Source organism: Centroberyx affinis, unplaced genomic scaffold, assembly GCF_046629955.1.
Source record: "Centroberyx affinis isolate AG114_WGS23_722 - 3 ecotype Tasmania unplaced genomic scaffold, CSIRO-AGI_Caff_v1 ptg002685l_1, whole genome shotgun sequence".
Lineage (NCBI taxonomy): Eukaryota > Metazoa > Chordata > Actinopteri > Beryciformes > Berycidae > Centroberyx > Centroberyx affinis.
Genome location: NW_027280867.1, coordinates 318,478 through 336,401, shown reverse-complemented (window position 1 = coordinate 336,401; position 17,924 = coordinate 318,478). Strand labels below are relative to the sequence as shown.

The following is a 17,924-nucleotide window of genomic DNA, read 5'->3' as shown; positions in this document are numbered from 1 at the left end:
TATATATATATATATATCACCAATCACCTCCCAGACTCTCCCCTGCCAGCGAGCTGTCCCTCATTTGTGTAATTAGTCTGTGTGTATATCTTGTCTTTGTTCCTTGTAGTCCTTGCGAGTTTGTTGTCTTTTGTTACCTGTTGTGTTTAGCTGTGTTACCTGTTTTACCCTGTGTTTCATGTGGAAATCTCCTGCCTTGTCGCCGGCCAGGTTTGGTTTTTGTTTTGCCTTTTGCCTGTCGGCCTGTTTTGTTTTTTTCCCTTTTTGTTCCTCTGCATTACTTCAGCTATTAAAGTTCTACTGTTATCAAGTTCTGTCTCTGCCGGTCTTGCATTTGGGTCCTATTCTCTGCTCCCTAGATCTAGATAGATGACACTTTATACCTTAAACGTGACTGACACATCATGCAACTGTACAAGAACACTGCATCCATCCCAGTCATTTGGCACGTGCCAGTGAGGAGGACGTCCCGCAGATGGCATGTGGACTCAGCATGATCAGGGACCCTGAGACAGGTAAGCTATTCTGGGTGAGCTGCCTCGTACAAACCCTGTGAAACAGAGCAGCTGGACACTCTGGCAGGAGGAGTGAGAAATAATCTTCAAAGGCAATACAACACTACCACAAACAACCTATTTTTATTAGACTTATAGCCTTCAAACGCAGTGGGCTGCAAGAAAGAATTTTTCTTTTTTTTTTTCACATGTATAACTTCTAAAGTATGTGATGGAACTAGAAGTTAACCAAACTACAAGACAACAACAGACATTAAAGTAACTGTGAAACAGGTGTGCAATTTCACGGAGTGTGTGTGTGTGTGGTTATTGTTTTGGTTATTAACCCCTGTTCATTCCTTTTATATTGAAATTCCCACTTTCCACACGTTTGGGAATGCCATAGTTCTCCTTGCATCAGACGTAGATTAACTCTTAACAAATAGCTTTAAGAGGGACTTTCCTCACATCATATTAGATAGATACTTTTATTTGTCCCCATGGGGAAATTGGTTTGCAGCAAAATCACAAGGCATTTCATCACAAAGTCACCAGTAGACATACTTGAACATACCCACAACATAACATAATAGTTAAAAATAGACAAACAAAGTCATCAATAGACATACTCATACATATACCCATACACATACCAGGAGGAGGGGGATGGGCCAGACCAGCTGGACATCTTTTGTGACCAGGAAGGAGTGGCCAAAATGCATGGGGGATAAGGTGCTGGTGCATTACCTGTTTAGAAATTTTAAGGCTAAAATTTCAGAAAATATTAAGGCTGGCCTTCTCCATTAGGTGTATTATACTTAATTTGTGCAGTGGTATTCACCGCTGTCCATTGCCATTGTCAACAACAGCTTATAAATCATTTGTTATAACACATCTAAGAGTGTTTTATCTTACACAAATTCTGGTGTCACGATGAAGTGATTGACATCTTGACTTAGGGGCTGGCTTAATGTGAGTGTTGCAATTGGATTGGCTAGGTGAAACCTCCTATAAAAGGGAGAGCATTATTACAACCAGTGCACCTTGTTTTTGCGCCGCTGAGTCATGATGAAGGTCATTCTTCTTCTTGCACTTTGTGTGACCCTGTTCTGCCAGGGATACAGCAGTAAGACATTTTGACTCTGGTTCTATTGCAGACAAATTGTGCCTTTTCTCTTTTTATATTTCTTAATTTTTTTTTCTTGTCTTTTGCTCTATTTCCCCTGCTCTATTTTCATATTGATTTCATATTGATTTCATGTTGATTTCATTACCTTTACAGACGAATATTCAGACCTGTAAAGACGGAATATCCGTCTTTACAGGTTTCTGTACAACCATGTAATACAGTTAGGAATAGGATATTCCATATATCCCTGTATGACTCTGTACCAATCTGTCCTGTTGGATCCCAGACACTCTGGACTCCTGTCAGGGTCGCTGTGGTTATGGCACAGACAGTAATTTCTCCTGTCAGTGTAATCCGTCCTGTGAGCGCTTCAAAGACTGCTGTTCAGACTACGCCGACTTATGCAAAGGTGAGTGACTACAGAAGGCTGTTTTTTATGAAAACTTAACAGAAGCACATTGTCCATTATGCACTATCACTTTGTAGATATGGGAAAGTTGTTAAATTTATGGGTGTGTAGTGTGCCTCAAATGACAAGTGTCTTTCTTTTCCTCCAGGAGGATCCACATCTTGTAAGGGCCGATGTGGTGAGAAATACAACTCTCAGAACAAATGCCACTGCAACTCCAAGTGCTCCCAGCACGACAACTGCTGCAGCGACTACGCAGACCTCTGTAAGACTAACCATGTGTCGCCCAGCTGACCCCCAGTCACACACCTCACCACCTGTTAATCAGCCAGCTTCTATCTGTTTGAGTTGCTCGTTCCCGTTCTGGATGGCTGCTCCACCTACGACACCTGGTGACATTCACATGGTGGATAGTGAATGTAAAAACAGCAGTCAAACAATGAGCAATGTGATGCTACACTGCAAAAGCTCAAATTCTCAATCCATAATTTATGAGAATAATAATAATAATCAGAAATTATTTATTATAACCTTTTGTCTAGCATTCAATTGTTTAACTGGCTGTATAATACACTGCCCGGTCCAGTGAATGCCTGTCTCTGCATGGTGTCCACAGCTGTGTGGGCTCGTGCCTTGTGGGTCAAATCTCCTTTCGGCATGTAGCCAGTGGGTGTCACTGTTGTGCTGCGTAATGTATTTTTAAAGCCTGCAGGCTAATACTATTATTGGTTTTCTGTAGCACCATAGCTATTGCGCTTAGCCACATTGCACCTGCCCCCTCAGTGTCTTACCAGCTCTGCTCTAGAGAGAAGCACAACAATAACTGCTATATCAAATTTTAACAAATGTGGTACTCTCTGTGTGCGTGTGTGTGTGTGTGTGTGATAATGTGTCTGTCTCTCTCTACAGGTGGTGGGGGTGGCGGCGGCGGCAGTGGTGGTGGTGGTAGTGTGATCAGTGATGCTGAGATCAAGGCCATCTCTGAGACTCTTTATGCTCTGGACTCAAACAAGGCTTCAGCCTCTGAGCTGGTCATCGACCCTCAGGCTCTCGTGCCCGACTCTCAGACGAGTTCCCAGACAGATCTCTCCTCTCGCCCGTGAGAACACAACCTTTATTGGCACAGCACCCTTTTATTAGTTCTTCTTCTTCTTGTTCTTTAATTCTGATTACAACTGTGCATGTTACATACCTCTCTGGCCTTTTGGTGTTTGTGTTTTCACAGCTTGTTCCGCTACCTGGACGAGGAGGCTCTGTTTTCCAAGCCCACCTACGCTGCTTTCCTGGCTGTACTGGACAACTACCAGAGGATGACTGGCCAGGCGGAGGACTTCAGCCCCCAGCAGCTGGCTGAGCAGGAGGCCTTCCTCAGGGAGACCATGTCCAACACTGAGCTGGGCAGAGAGCTCTTCTCCTTCCTCTACACTAAGGGTAACAAGGTCCACTTATAACAGTCCACTGCTTCAGCGCAACTCACAATAACATACGTTATCTGACATTAGTGTTTGTACTCGCTGGTATGATGGATTCTCAGGCCGCTATGCATCAGAGGAAGAGTTCATTCACGACCTGAAGATGATGTGGTTTGGTCTCTACTCCCGCAACAACAACAAGATGGACTCCAGTGGCTTTGAGCACATCTTTGCAGGTTTGAGAGACTAGATGTCTTTGAAACACAATATATATGTTGCAAATATTTTTTTTCTTCGTGTTTATGAAGATAACATATTCTATAATAGGAGAGGTGAAGGGTGGAAAGGTGTCTGGTTTCCATAACTGGATCCAGTTCTATCTTCTCGAGAAAAATGGCCTGCTGGAGTACTACAGCCACAGCTTTAATGGGCCGGTAAGCATCCACAATAAGAGCTCAACATGTTGGTTTATGTTGTGACATGTGCACTACTGCCTTCATTAACTTTCTCTTTCTTTCTTTCTTTCTTTCTTTCTTTCTTTCTTTCTTTCTTTCTTTCTTTCTTTCTTTCTTTCACTCACCTGCTCTCAGTGGACTACCTATCCTGATGTTCTGGGGATGCAGTTCAAGTGGGATGGCTACTTCAAGCAGGTCGGCTCTGCTATCATTGGCTGCAGTCCTGAATTTGATTTAGCCATGTACAGCCTCTGCTACATCACTCGCCCTGGAAAACAGTAAGTGTATATATAAAATGGACCTGGTGTACTCTTCCCTGTGCATCTTTTTTTGATTTTGATTTTTTGATGTCCTTGATTCTCAGGTGTCATCTCAGCCTGGGAGGAAAAGCGCTGGTAATCCAGACTTACACCTGGGATAAAACTTTCTATGGTGATGGGAAGAAGTTCATTGGCTCGGCTTTCCCCGCCACTCCCAGGAACTGAAGCAGCCATCTGCTAAACAATAAGCTACTAACAGAACAGAGCTTTCATTACACTGATGATATAAATGCATTTCAATAATGTTATCAATATAAGCACTTATTTTGGTGATAGGTAAAAAGAATTATGCTGAAATTTAAGCAAAATGTATAAGTTAAAAAGTTATAAGTATGGGATGATATAAATATAAGGCACCTGTTTATTTTCATTATTGTAATAAAGCAATCCAGTGTGTGATCTGACAAAATTATTTATCTTCTACTATTGTTTCCATTCAGAAACAGATTACAGAAGTTGTCCGTTCTATGTCAGAAAGCACATGCATACTAGTTGTATAAATAAAACTCAAAACCAGACTTGATTAAGCTGCAGTAAAATCGTACTGAGCAGAGCATGAGAATGCGGTGCGCTCCCAGGGGCTCGATCAAACTGTGCCTAATGGGGCAAAAAATGGGCGTTTACACACCCAGAGAGGGTACAAGACTGACACCCAACCATCAGCAGTAAGAGCATGTGTGCATTTGACACAATCGCTTATTGTCTTTTAAAACAACAAAACAAAAACAAAAAGCAGTCTTTTGCAGTATAAACTATAGAAACAAAAAGACATTAACAGATCCTGTTCTGCTTGACCTACTCCAAACAGTAGCCACTAGCTAAACCTGTTCCTATCAGCTGTCTGTAAAGCTGTGTGTGTACCTCCCCAGTTGGGGTTAAGTGTGTGTGTGCCCATGTGAGTGCGCATGAATGTGTGTGTGTGTGTGTGTGTGTGTGAGTGAGTGCGTGTGTGCATCCGTGTGTGTGTGTGTGTGTCCAGCTGGGATGGGGGTTGAGTTTACTCTTTCACTCATCTAGGGTGACTAACAGGATAAATTCTGGGTCTGCCGAGAGAACAGGGGGACACACTTGCACCCCTGTTTAAAGAAAGTATTACAGGAGATGGATCTGCCACTGATCCCATTGTCCACCAGTCTGTGTGCATTTATGCAAAACGAAAACATAAGACCAGTCACTTCATAGCGAAGCCGAGGCCTTTCAGTGATTCATCTGATTTGGGCCTCACGTACTGACTAAGTCTCCCAACAAAATGACAATAAAGTTAGCCCAGGGAAGAATTTCTCCATTGCAATTTTGTCAGACCATATTACATTTTCTGAGCTAGTGACTCTGGAAATTAGAAGAGTAAATCTTCTCTCCTTTCACACTCCCCTCTTTTTAAAACCCAAATGGAATCAAATTAAATCACAGTGGGGCAAATGAAAGAAAAAGATTCAATTGTTTCTTTTGTCACTCACACAACTTCATAATCGAATTATAGCTGGCCACCCGCCAGCGTGTCCTCGCATCTCCCCCAAATGGGCTTCTCCTGGCAGATCTTGCGAGCCACCTGACTTTTGTTTTGTAATTATATTATCCCGCTCTCCCTTTAGCGTGTTGTGGCTAATGGCTGTGCGGGCTAGCCCAGCTGCACATGCAGAAACAAAGCTGCTTATGGGGCCAGACAATGGACCCGTGGAAAAGGGACGCCTGAAGGCGGTCAGCCAATGAACACGCACAACAGGGGGCCAACAGAGGGTTTAGGGAAGGGTTAAGGGGGTTTAGGGGTTGAGGCAGAGGGGGGTGTCTACTTTACCCCATGGAGGGGTCCATCAATGAGATGGTTAGTAGGAGGACACATGGTCAACATCACCCCTGTCTCCCCAGGGTCGGGGCTGGGCTGGAGGGAGGTTCAAGTTTGGCTTAGATGCCGGCCATTTCTAAAGTTGATGGGGGACCATGAAACACAGAGCAACGTTCATTCTCTGTCGTTCAGTTTTGGTTTTTGTATGCTTTCTGCACAATCTGATGAATCTATTGTCATTGCTGTTAGGGACAGAATATATTTTGAAGAAGATACAGAGAATATGCAGAGTGATAGATACAGTACAGGTTTACTGAGGTGAGGTGACTGTTATATTATTGTTTCAGTGAAGGTAAAAGTATATCCAAGGCTGCTGATATTGTAGGAAGAAAAAACTAACACTGCACATGCAATCTATCCACTTCCCCCAAACATGAACACACATGCACACACACGCCCACGCACACGCACACACGCACACACACACACACACACACACACACACACACACACACACACTCCTCGTGCTGTGGTATTGGCATCTCTCCGAGGACTTCCAGTATGACAGATGGACAAAGCCCTGTTTCCCCCACTGTCACATACAGAAGCGCTGGGGATTGAGGAAAAGGTCATGTTTGTGTGTGGATTCATCTGTTCCTCGTTTTTCATTCTAATAACTAAACTCATCTAACAAACATCCAAACATACCTACATAAGGTGAGGGGGCATCTACTTAGGTGTCACTGTCTGAGCAATGTGAAGATGTTGAGTCAGGTGAGTAGCCAGGAGGGAATAGACGAGCATCTGAGCCACACACATTTGCAATGGGACATGCTTAACGGACGACCATCTGCAACAGGACATTATAGAGTGTGGGCAACACTAAGGGACCTGGGGACATTATGGCATAGATACTATACCCTTCAGCATCACTTGTGGAACATGAAGATTATACTGTCTAATTGGGTCAAACTGAAAAGGCTGAAATATGAGGAGCAAAAAAGAGACGTTTAAAATGCCATCATCCTTCCTGCTGTCATGATAAAAGTGGTATTTGGCAACTTGGGATGCATACCCCCAAAACAAAATATTATAAAAAATAATTTAGTCTGAGAATTGTTGTATCATATACTCCAGAGTATGCCAGAATATGCGATGAGGACACAAGGCCTCAGCTAGCATATTCCCCTGCTATTTCCACTCTGGGGATGCGAGGCCAGGCTCTGCTATTCCCATTTCGGGCTGCAGGTGTGGAATAGGAAAGGCAGAGACCCAGGGGGAGGAGCAGGGGATATGGCAGTCGGCTGGGGAGTGAGCGGGAACGAGAAGCGCATCCTTTGGGTGCGCAGGTTACCCTGCATCCTAACATACAATCCTACCTCAACCCTTTCAATGAGAGCACATAGTATTCTGTTCCTCATGGAGTGATGCATCTTCTTTGTCTCTCTTTCTGTTCCTCACTCAGTGGTGAAGATCGTCAAAGAACATGATATCCCCTATTTCTATGCCTACAAAGCTCCAAGTCACCCACCCATTTGTCATTGTACATCGGTGTGGTTCCAGAAGTAAGTAATCATCATTTTGTCAAAACTTTGAGGTTGTGCATCATAATCAACTTCAGGTTATTCACTGTTAAAGATATACAAAGTAATTGGAACTCAGATTTTGGTAACTCAGATTTTCTACATCGTAATGTTAAGACAAATGTAATGTAATGTTAGACTTTGCCTAATCACCAAGCTGAATGAAGTTTCTTATTTCATAAAATTTGGTTCCACTATGCACACTCAGTAAATAAAAGTTAAGCTGTCCTGTCACAGTCTCTAATACAATGCCATGTCTTTTGCCAGGTAAACTGATAAGGACAGAGGTTTAGTTTACTGAAGAGCATAATGTGTGCTTCATCAGACATGAATACGCTGCAGATACACTTGGTCACTTCACGGTTATAGTTTCCTTAAAGAAGACCAACACTATAATGAGTGAGCATTCCTACAGTGACACTTTCTTCAACAGCTTTGAAACTTTTAAGCTTCTGCAAAGTCTTTCAGATATTACCTTTTTGCCTTTGGTCACTTAGATTTTGAAATCCTTCTGTTCCATTGACACACAATTTGTGTCAACACTGAAGATAGATAGTGATCGCCACAAGATAATTGATAATTGTGTTATAAAATAGTTAAGTTCCCTGCTCCGGAGCTGAAACCAAGGTGTAAAGTTATGCTTTGTTTGAAGGGCTGCTGGAGCCATGTGTGGTATCTTCTCTGCAACAGATGCTTAATCCTAAAGAACTTCTAAGGAATGAATTTGAACAGAATTAAGTCAAGGGATGAATATACATTTATACCACCATGTATATTGTTAAGAGGTGTGTGTGTATATGTGTGTGTGTGTGTGTGTGTGTGTGTGTGCGTGTGTGTGTATGTATGTGGCTCCTTTAGAAGTACAACTTTCAGGACAGACTGGATTCTGAAAGGGAAGCAAAAACTGGCAAGAGACATCATTAGTGATTATAAAGACAGCCAACAAAGGGAATTACAGATGCTCCGGAACAAGCTGCTTATGCTCTAAAACTCTTATGACAACTACTGAAAAGTATGAATGTTATACCACAGTGAAAGATAGGGTCCCACTAGAACATTCAAGAATGTGTTATGGTGTTTTAAGTTTATGATTTATGTAGGCTTAAGTACCTATCCTGCAGAATGGAGGGGGGATGACGGTCCATTTTTTTAAATGAGCCCCCAAGACCTAGCAGGCTACTACTCGTCCTGAAACTGTATTTCCTCATGTGACCAGCCCTCCTGTACCTTCTGGTTAGGGTTGTCTCTTGGGTGATTTCAACTCGGTGAAATGAGCGCATGTCCAAAAGCCTATCTGCGCAGCGCGCAGGGATAGATGGCTGGAAGAGGGAATGGCGCAAACACCTGCTCACATGCAACTTCAAGCTGTCACATACAGTTAAGCTCACCCGACTGAGCGCGTCTCCCCACCGCTCAATGCAAAAGTGCGGATTTGGCGGCCGCCCTCGCAAAGCAACAAAGGCCGAGGCCTCTCCTGCTTGTCTGGCGTATTTCAGTCCGAAGTGAGCTTATGCACATCTCCCTGAGCCCGTGCACACCCAAACCCTTCCACCCCCCTCTCTCTCACTCACACACAGACACACACACACACACACACACACACACACACACACACACACACACACACACACACGCCGAGTGCAGCTCCAGGGCTCGGGCCACGGGCCGGCCACGCGCAAGCTCATCCACGTAATATGAATTGGATGCAAGTGGGAGGAGGAGCTATCTGTAGGTTAAAACCAAGAGCCCCTACCGAGTGACCCGCAGAGAGACTATCTGGGACACGCCGACAGTTCTGCACAGGCAGCACAGAGACAGCACGCAAGTTCCTAATTGGTTGATGGACAGAAAAAAATTGTAATCCGTTGAAAAAAAAAAGAAAAGAAAAATATCATCTGCCAAACTACCATCAACTCATAGGAGGTCTTGGGACATCAATACGGGTATGTATCCAGACGGGTTTGACAAATGCCTCCAGTAGTTTAAGTAATTTTAAGTCAGTAGCATAGATTATTGTTCGGACTCATTTTTGTCATTTTTTCTCTGGCCTTATCTGTAGAAAGGGCCAGACCCTCGAGTGCTAAAATAGTGCGGAATATTAATTATTATTCTTTCAAGTTGGCTCCGCGGGCTGCCAAACACAACTCTCACATTTTCTCTTCATAGTAGGTCATAATTTACCGAGTTGTATCGCCAATGAAAAAAACAATTTCTTACATCAATCAGGCTTACTACAGTTATTCAGTTCAATTCAATTCAATTTGCTTTATTGACATGACAGTGTAAAAACAAATAATATTGCCAAAGCATGTAACTATAAATTAATCATCAATTAACCAACATTCCATTTCATTTTTTTATTAGCCTATTCATTATTCGTTTTTTGATCATCAAAGCTGCAGTGGACCTGGATTTTGGAATAGCCCTCCGACAGCTTTATTTTGTTCTCAAAACACTTACATACAGGGAGTCGACATGCAATGAATATACCTAATGAGAAATGTGGAAAATAGGCTTATCTTAATATGCTTCAGTTGACATTTAGCAAATAGCTTCGCAGACACGCAATTGGTGGAGAGACATAATATTTCTGCATTTTGAAATGTCAGGCCTCTATTCCAATTCAATCTGAGTTCTCTGTCACTGATCTGGGGATGTCGATCCTTGAGTTAATCCCATGGTCGCCGCTTCATCCACGAAGCAAATCCTGCAATGCCCCAGATTGAAGTCGCATCCTGTCACTGTGACTTTATCTCGCCGGCATTACTAGTTCAGAAGTTCCCCGGGATTAGTCGTCTACTCACCCTGTGTGGCGGAGTGGGGCGCGAGGGACAAAAGAAACAATAATACAGGATGTATTTTTGAAAAATCCAAAACCCATCACTTATTACTGATGGACTGTGCAAGTTTTCTCCCTGCCTGGATGTTCCCCGTTGCTTCGACACCTGTGGCGCCAGCGCAGACCGCTGGGAGCTGTCCGGTGCTGAAAACGTTGGTCCGTTTTACAGACTTCTACAAACACTCACAGTTTACAACATAGCTAGGCGATTATTGTAATGAAAACTAAGATTCACAAGCTCCGGGCTACATCCTACATAATTTGCAATCAGTAGTATTTCTCTCAAGATCAAGATCAGGAAAGAGAAACCGATTCACTGATCTGAACTCAGCTACCTGAATAAAGCTCATACCAACACACTTGAACTTGGTATTACCTTGACAGGTGGGAGTTTAATACACAAGGTCGGTCCTCCATCTCAGGGAAGGGACAGGCAACCTTGTGCTATGGAGGGCAGAAAGTCCGCAGGTTTTCATTCCAACCAAACACTACACCAGGTGACCTCACTGATTAGTTCCTCCTCTCTGAATGAAGGTGTACTAATAAATAAATAGTCTTTGTTTAGAATGAAAACCTGCATACTCTTGACCTTCCATGATACACAGTTGCCAATCCCTGGATTAAGGAATAAGAATGCAGTGTATAGGTTCTCCTCACCAAGACTGGGTTTCTTGGCAATGGGGGATTCCACCATATTGTCAAACCAAGTTGGCCTATACATATGGTGTCAGTCACTATAAAAAAAAATCCATAAATTAAGACAGAAAGGGTAGAATTTCAATAAAATGCATTGTCTCTATTGATTTTTCCTGTGTCACACCATGTCCATGTCCTTCGTGAAATCAAATATTACATGCATTGTTGCTTATGCAGACATTTGAAAACCTACCAGGAACTGTACCACAGTGTAAATGTTTGACAGAGATAACCCCTTGTTTACAGAGTGCTATGATGGCCAAGCCATGCGTGAGACAAGGGGAGGGGGAAGAGGTCGTCAGCCCCCCGGAGTGGATGGATGGTGACATGAGCTCACCTGATGGGGACACACCGCTCTCGTCACACCGCTACAGAAGTGGAATGAGCCGTCAGGGCAGGGAGATGGGGAGCGAGGATATGGAGGAAGACGAGGAGGATGAAGAGGAAGGACAGGAGGATGAAAACGGGCCCAAGCGACGAGGGCCTAAGAGAAAGCGGATGACCAAGGCCCGGCAGGAGCGTTTCCGTGCGAGGCGTGTGAAGGCTAACGCCAGGGAGCGCTCACGCATGCACGGTCTAAATGATGCACTGGAAAACCTGCGCAGCATCATGCCCTGCCACTCCAAAACCCAGAAACTGTCCAAGATTGAGACGCTGCGGCTGGCCCGCAACTACATCTGTGCTCTGTCTGAGGCCCTGGAGGGGGGCCAGTCCACCGAGAGCAGGGCTTTCATGGAGACCCTGTGCAAGGGCCTTTCCCAGCCCACCAGCAACCTGGTGGCCGGCTGCCTGCAGCTGGGCCCGACCCCTGTAGTGGGAGTGCGGCCAGAGGACAGACACGGGGTTAGGGGGCCTCCTGCCGCACTGGGCATGGGGGTCGGCACCTTGAGCTACTCGTCCCCGGGCCTGCCGAGTCCCCCGTACGGAACTTTGGACTCGGCTCACCTGCTGCACTTGAGGGCAATGAAAGGCGGAGTGTATGAGAATCACTCCCCGAATGAGTACAACGGCGGTGGTGTGGGAACCCCTCCGTACGACGGCCCCCCCACTCCGCCTCTCAGCATCAGCAGTAACCTGGTACCGAAGCAGGAGCCGTCGCCCCACTACTTGCCCCCACACCACTACTCTCCCTCCACTATGGACCAGACAGCAACACAGGGCCAGGTCCTGTATCAGACGGCCGGCTATGACATTCACTTAGAGGTGCCGTACGACTCCTACCATCCGCCCCACATGCCCCCCCGACAGATAACCTCGGTCTATAGAGACTAGGGAGGATCAGGAGGGGAGACTCTGCTTTAGCCATCAATATAACCTGACTGGCCATCTCTGCTCTCTGGTCCTGCATTAACACTGACTGACTTTGATGTCCGATTCTTGGCCTGAAAGACTGAAGGATCAATCTATCTCAGTGGACAGCCTGCTAGTGGAAGCTGTAGAATAAAAATGGTTTGTTTACATGTGTGTGTGGTGCACAGGCACTGTTTACAGTAGACTAGCACTGAACATTGTTAAGATCAGAAAATACTTGACTTAGAACACTACTTTTTTTTTTTTTTTTTTTTTCGAAAACTGATTACCAAATAATTTTAAGCCCTTGCAGGTCCTAATGGGAAATCTTGGTTTGGCCATTATGACCACATAGGCAGTCTTGACAGATGCCATGTCCTATTACTATAAGCACTTCTAATTTAGCTTTGGTAACATTAAACAGATATTACACATAAATTCAAGTACTTTTATTTATTCTCTAATCTAATATATATGGACTTTTGTCTGTTATGATGTGCTGGTGCGTGTCTGGTTTTCCTTTTGTATAAATTTGTGGTCTAGGCCTTCTCTGTTTACGACTTAGATTTATAGTCTATCTCTTATCTTTCTTTTGTGTCTAGTTTTCTCTGTTGTCTGTTCTTTCATGTTTTGCACTTAAAAACATTCTGATGTAGATTTGCTAGCATGACGTAGCTGCTCTTTGGGTAGTGAGATCTGCAGAGAGGAAATGTTGAACTATAGACGAAGAAATGCAAAATCAGTGTGGAGTCTAAGTAAGGGAAGCGTCAAGGTAAAGAATCAGACATGACATTCTCAGGTGAAGCTTGTGAAAATGGATGTTCTATCCAACAGAAATTAAAATATTTTCAAAAAATATTGCATTGGATACCATATAATTTTGTATTTTCCCTTTTTTTGTTTAGGAAAATGGATGTCATTAAAAGTTTCAAAACCCAATCCAATGGATTCTGTGTTTTTTTTTGTGTCTTTCTACTATAAAATGAGGAAAACTCTGTCCGTCCGTCCGTCTGTCTGTCTGTCTGTCTGTCTGTCTGTCTGCATCCATTTTGCTCCTCAATGGGTTGGCCAATCAATCTGAAACTGCATATGGGCATTGAGGATTGGCATAGGCCGGGACTGACCAGGTTGATTTTTCCATTTTCCCAAATTTACGTTGTTTATGCATTTTTGGCAATTCTGCACGTAGTGGTGTGCGCATCCCCGCGTATGGACTAGTATGTACATATTAAAGGGGTTATGGATGGATGGATGGATAGATAGATAGATAGATAGATAGATAGATATCTCTTGACAAGGGTCAATAGACTAAAATGTGCCTTGATAAAATAGGTACAGAGACTTGGGATGTATGAGACTTTATTCTTTATCTTTCACCTCATAGACTCAGTGGCATAGAGAACAGCCTAGTGTCCTGTTCCCCATTTACTCACCACTTCATCTCTCATTTTTCTCTCTGGATCTCATGGTTTAGCTGCACTAATCCTTTGGCCGTCTCTTAATGAAAGGGTGGATGTGCAAGGCAGGATTGCAGGATAAAGATTTATGATTAACATGGCTGCATGGCCACAGGGTTCACAGACTTTCTTCACTGACACTGGGATGGCATAATCCTGTCCTGACAGTCACTCAGACTGCAACTTAACACTCACCCACATGTGTAAAAAACACATGTACACACCTTTACGCCCCTCACATATACACGCACACATGCAGGCACGTCCATAGGCACAGATGTATGCACAATACCTCCACCGGGATTTATGGTGGTTGGAGTGGGGGGTTAAAAAAGCGGAGAATGGGCTGTGGGAGTGGGGTGTGTTGGGTCTGACCTTTATGGCCCCTCTGTTCATTTGAAGAGAGGCTGAAATGGAGAAATGGAGAGTCAGGAAAGAGTGTGATAGATGGAGCAGCAAGAAACAGAGACACATCAACAGACAGAAGATGGAACAGGAAACACAAATGGGATAAAACGTAACAATTGAATGAGTAAAAAAAAGAATCAATTTGAAAATATATGCAGGGAAAAAAGAAACTATGGAGAAGACAATGAGGAAGGTAACAGAGCTCTGGTCAAACAGTAGAGCATTATTTGGGTTGGTCCGTGCTGGTCTGAGTGAAGGCCACCCACTGAGAGGTCAGTTAGCGGGGGTCACGAGGTCACTTAGGGTCACGGGTCATTGGTGGGAATGGTCTGAACGAATCTTGGTGGCTAGTTGCTTCATCACCTTAGTTGGGCAACTTGTCCTTCCCGTGTGTTTCTACACAATGTTTACGTCAACTTTCCGTCTATAATAGCGAACGTTAGATAAGTATTAGGCAATGTTAGAGGTTAAATTCTGGATGAAATGTTCATAATCCTGATAAACATGCTGATGGACATCCCACGCTTGACTTGCCTTAGCTGGGGAGAAATATATTGCTTTGTTTTCACAAGGATTAGTATAAGCCTGTGTGTGTGTGTTGTGTGTGGTGTGTGTGTGTGTGTGTGTGTGCGTGTGTGTGTGTGTGTGTGTCTGTGTGTGTGTGTGTGTGCATGGTATCTTTGCAGGGTGGTTTGTCGTTCATAACTCATTTATTTCCTTGATACACAATTCGACATTTGTCCTGCTAACATTAGATAGACCCTTGACCTCTCTGGCTGTGACGCTGATCTGGATGTGGGCAAATAATGGCGACAGTAAGTGAGGGCATGGTGGCAGCAGATGGGGCGCATATAAAATATTTAAGGGGTTTTTGTTTATAATTATGTGGGTGTGAAAGTTTGGCTGAGGGCAGCTGTCTACCACCTGAGGATTATCAGAATATCAACAATACATACAGTCCAAAATACATGAAAGGGTGTGTATGTGTGTGCACGCGTGCGTTTTGTGTTTGTGCATGTATGTGTGTCTGTGAATGTGCCCACATGCATGCATGGCTATGTTATTAGGGATAAAACAGTATTAAGCAGCTGATCAGAGCTCAGTGTCTGAATCGTTGCATTAACTCACTAATCCTGAGGGAAGAGAGGCAGTGGAGGCTGCAGCTCTTCATCTCCTCAGCTACACAACATCATGCAGTTATTGTGCTTACTCAGCGACACAAAGCATCACACACTGCTCAGCACATACACAGGCACCTGGAATATATTTGCAACACTTTGTTTCAAATTAGCTTGAGGAAATAAGCAATACACTGTATAAAAGGTTATGAGGAGTGGAACAATATCAGAAACAAAATGCATTTTTGTTAGAAAATCCAATAGAGAGGAGAGTAGAATTACACTGCCACCCAGTGGCGAGAGTTTTGCTAAAATAAAACCTTATATCTGGATGAGAAATTAGCATTTGGCCACTAGGTGGCAACATTAGTCAGTCTGCTGAAATTGTGCACTGTGACTGAAGCCATCTGCAGATACTGTGGTGGAGCTGTTCATAATATATGGATTTAGGTTCAGTCATCTAAATAAGTTATGCTGAAAAACCTTATAGCCCACTGCACTGTTGGTGCACAAATAACACATAATGACTGTCAATAATGTCACACAGATTACAATATGCTGGTACCTGATACTGAACCAAACAGAAGGTACTGGTTCTGAACTGGATAAAACAGATTACATGGAGTGAGATCTTGTCTGTTAAACACTGCATGCCAGCAGAGTGAGAGTAGAGTGGGAATAGAGTTAACCTATTTACATGTAAACTGGTTGATTTGGTTCAGAATAATCAGGCTAATGAAGGTACCTGGGGACTCGGCTCTATCAGAAATCTGCATGCAGTCCTATCTAGCTAGCTAGCTATCATCAAAATCTCTAATTATTTACCGTGGAAGGACTTAAAGGAAAAGATTAATCAAGGAAATCTGCCTGATTAAATCTTCAAAGGCAACACTGAAGTGCGATGGCTAATAGGAAAGAGGGAAGTGGCTGGTGCTTCTGCCCTTGAGGTGGAAAAATGAAGAGCAAACATGTACAGTGCCCGCCAGGATTATTGGTGAAGATAAGCCAGAAAGACTACAGTAAAAACAACACAGCTGGCACCCTTGGAAATTAAAGTCCTCCTTGGATTTAAATTTATTGTTTGATACATTTTACTTTGATTCATTATGACTGCTTCAGATATTTCTTATAATGAGTTAAGTGAATCTGATGTAGATGGGTCGTACTTCAAGCATTTATACTGAATCTGAAATCTACTCTCAGCAAACTTTAATTAGTTTCACAACCAAAGGCAAAAAGCTTATCACACATAGAACTTTTTTTTTTTGATGAATTACCTTTGAAAAATAAAACATAATTTTCCACATTTTAGCTCATGTCTTGTGTGGCTTTATTTGATGGTACAATATTTCAATTGATATTTATCAAGGACGCTGAAATTTTTGGAGAGGACAGCAGGGTGTCATACTGAGCCTGGAGACCATCCTTCAGCCAGAGAACCAGCAGCAAATGTCCGCCCGGCTGCAGTATCCATGAATCCCTACCAGCTATAAGAGCGTTATTCTGCAGCTGAGCCTGACCTCTGACCTCCCTATGAAGGGGGCGAGTGGAAAGAGAAGTTCCCTGTGTGGATCAATAATATATCACTTTATTTATGGACAGTTCATTTCCAGAAACCAATAACTGCCAATTTAGCAAAACATTATGTGAGCAGCCTCTATAAGTTATTAATTTGCAGGTCAGAAGAGTTGGTCCATCAAGCAAACTGTTTGCACACACACGACTCACTCACACACACACACACACACACACACACACACACACACACACACACACACACACACACACGACTCACTCACACACACACACACACACACACACACACACACACACACACACACACAAACAAACAAACACTTACGAATATTTATGCACTCATAATTTTTTTATAATCTTTTTTGGTTGATTATTGTTTTGTTTCATTCTGTTTAATTTTGAATTCAATACATTTTTTTGTAATTCTCTCTTTGTACAGCAGTATTACTTGTGTCTTTTGTGTTTTATCCCATTGTTTCTATTTGTATTTTTTATGTCGTTGTTTTATGTTTTTTATGTGAGGTTTTGCTTTAAGCCTGTCTGGGTTTTCTATCTCACCTGCACAATTTGCCTTTTCCTAGCTCTAAGTGCCCTTTTTCTATTTGATGTCTTTTTAATGTGCGAATAAACTAAACTAAACTTAAATGGGACATATATAGATCAGAGAGAGACGGGAATGAGATGTCCTCCATTACGTTGGCATACTTAATGGCAAGTGTTCTTGTAAAAATTTTATTACAGAGAGAGGGAGAGGGAGAGAAAGTGAGACGGAAGAGAGAGGGAGAATGAGATAGATAGAGAGAGAGAGACAGAGAGAGAGAGAGAGAGAGAGAGAATAGTTTAGGGAGAGAGGGATGGAGAGAGGGGGAGGGGGAGGAATGAGGGAGTGTGCAGCGCTGTAACTCTATCTCAATGGTGAAATGTGCTTACTGCTCCAGTTTGCTGCCCTTCCTCACTGTCCCTTAACCTAACCCCCATGTGGCATGTTGCCAAAA

General features: G+C 43.3%; 2 protein-coding genes across 2 annotated transcripts; both read left to right on the top strand.

Annotated features, from left to right (window-relative positions):
• The first annotated feature begins 1,562 nt into the window (after positions 1 to 1,562).
• endou (endonuclease, polyU-specific) lies at positions 1,563 to 4,384 on the top strand. The gene is made up of 9 exons (XM_071535290.1): positions 1,563 to 1,620; positions 1,910 to 2,032; positions 2,184 to 2,297; positions 2,942 to 3,131; positions 3,258 to 3,463; positions 3,567 to 3,680; positions 3,772 to 3,878; positions 4,035 to 4,177; positions 4,264 to 4,384. The coding sequence occupies exons 1-9, from the start codon at positions 1,563 to 1,565 to the stop codon at positions 4,382 to 4,384; spliced, it is 1,176 nt and encodes a 391-aa protein (XP_071391391.1).
• Positions 4,385 to 11,372: 6,988 nt separating this feature from the next.
• On the top strand, positions 11,373 to 12,392 carry LOC139657446 (neurogenic differentiation factor 4-like). The gene has a single exon (XM_071535288.1). It carries the CDS (start codon positions 11,373 to 11,375, stop codon positions 12,390 to 12,392), a length of 1,020 nt encoding a protein of 339 aa, XP_071391389.1.
• The last annotated feature ends 5,532 nt before the right edge of the window (positions 12,393 to 17,924 follow it).

Excerpts from the sequence above, each read along its gene's own strand:
- endou (XM_071535290.1), top strand. The coding sequence starts at position 1,563 with ATGAAGGTCATTCTTCTTCTTGCACTTTGTGTGACCCTGTTCTGCCAG. Across the intron at positions 3,681-3,771 it reads CTTTGAGCACATCTTTGCAG|GAGAGGTGAAGGGTGGAAAG; the intron begins GTTTGAGAGACT and ends ATTCTATAATAG. Across the intron at positions 4,178-4,263 it reads ATCACTCGCCCTGGAAAACA|GTGTCATCTCAGCCTGGGAG; the intron begins GTAAGTGTATAT and ends CTTGATTCTCAG.
- LOC139657446 (XM_071535288.1), top strand. The coding sequence starts at position 11,373 with ATGATGGCCAAGCCATGCGTGAGACAAGGGGAGGGGGAAGAGGTCGTC.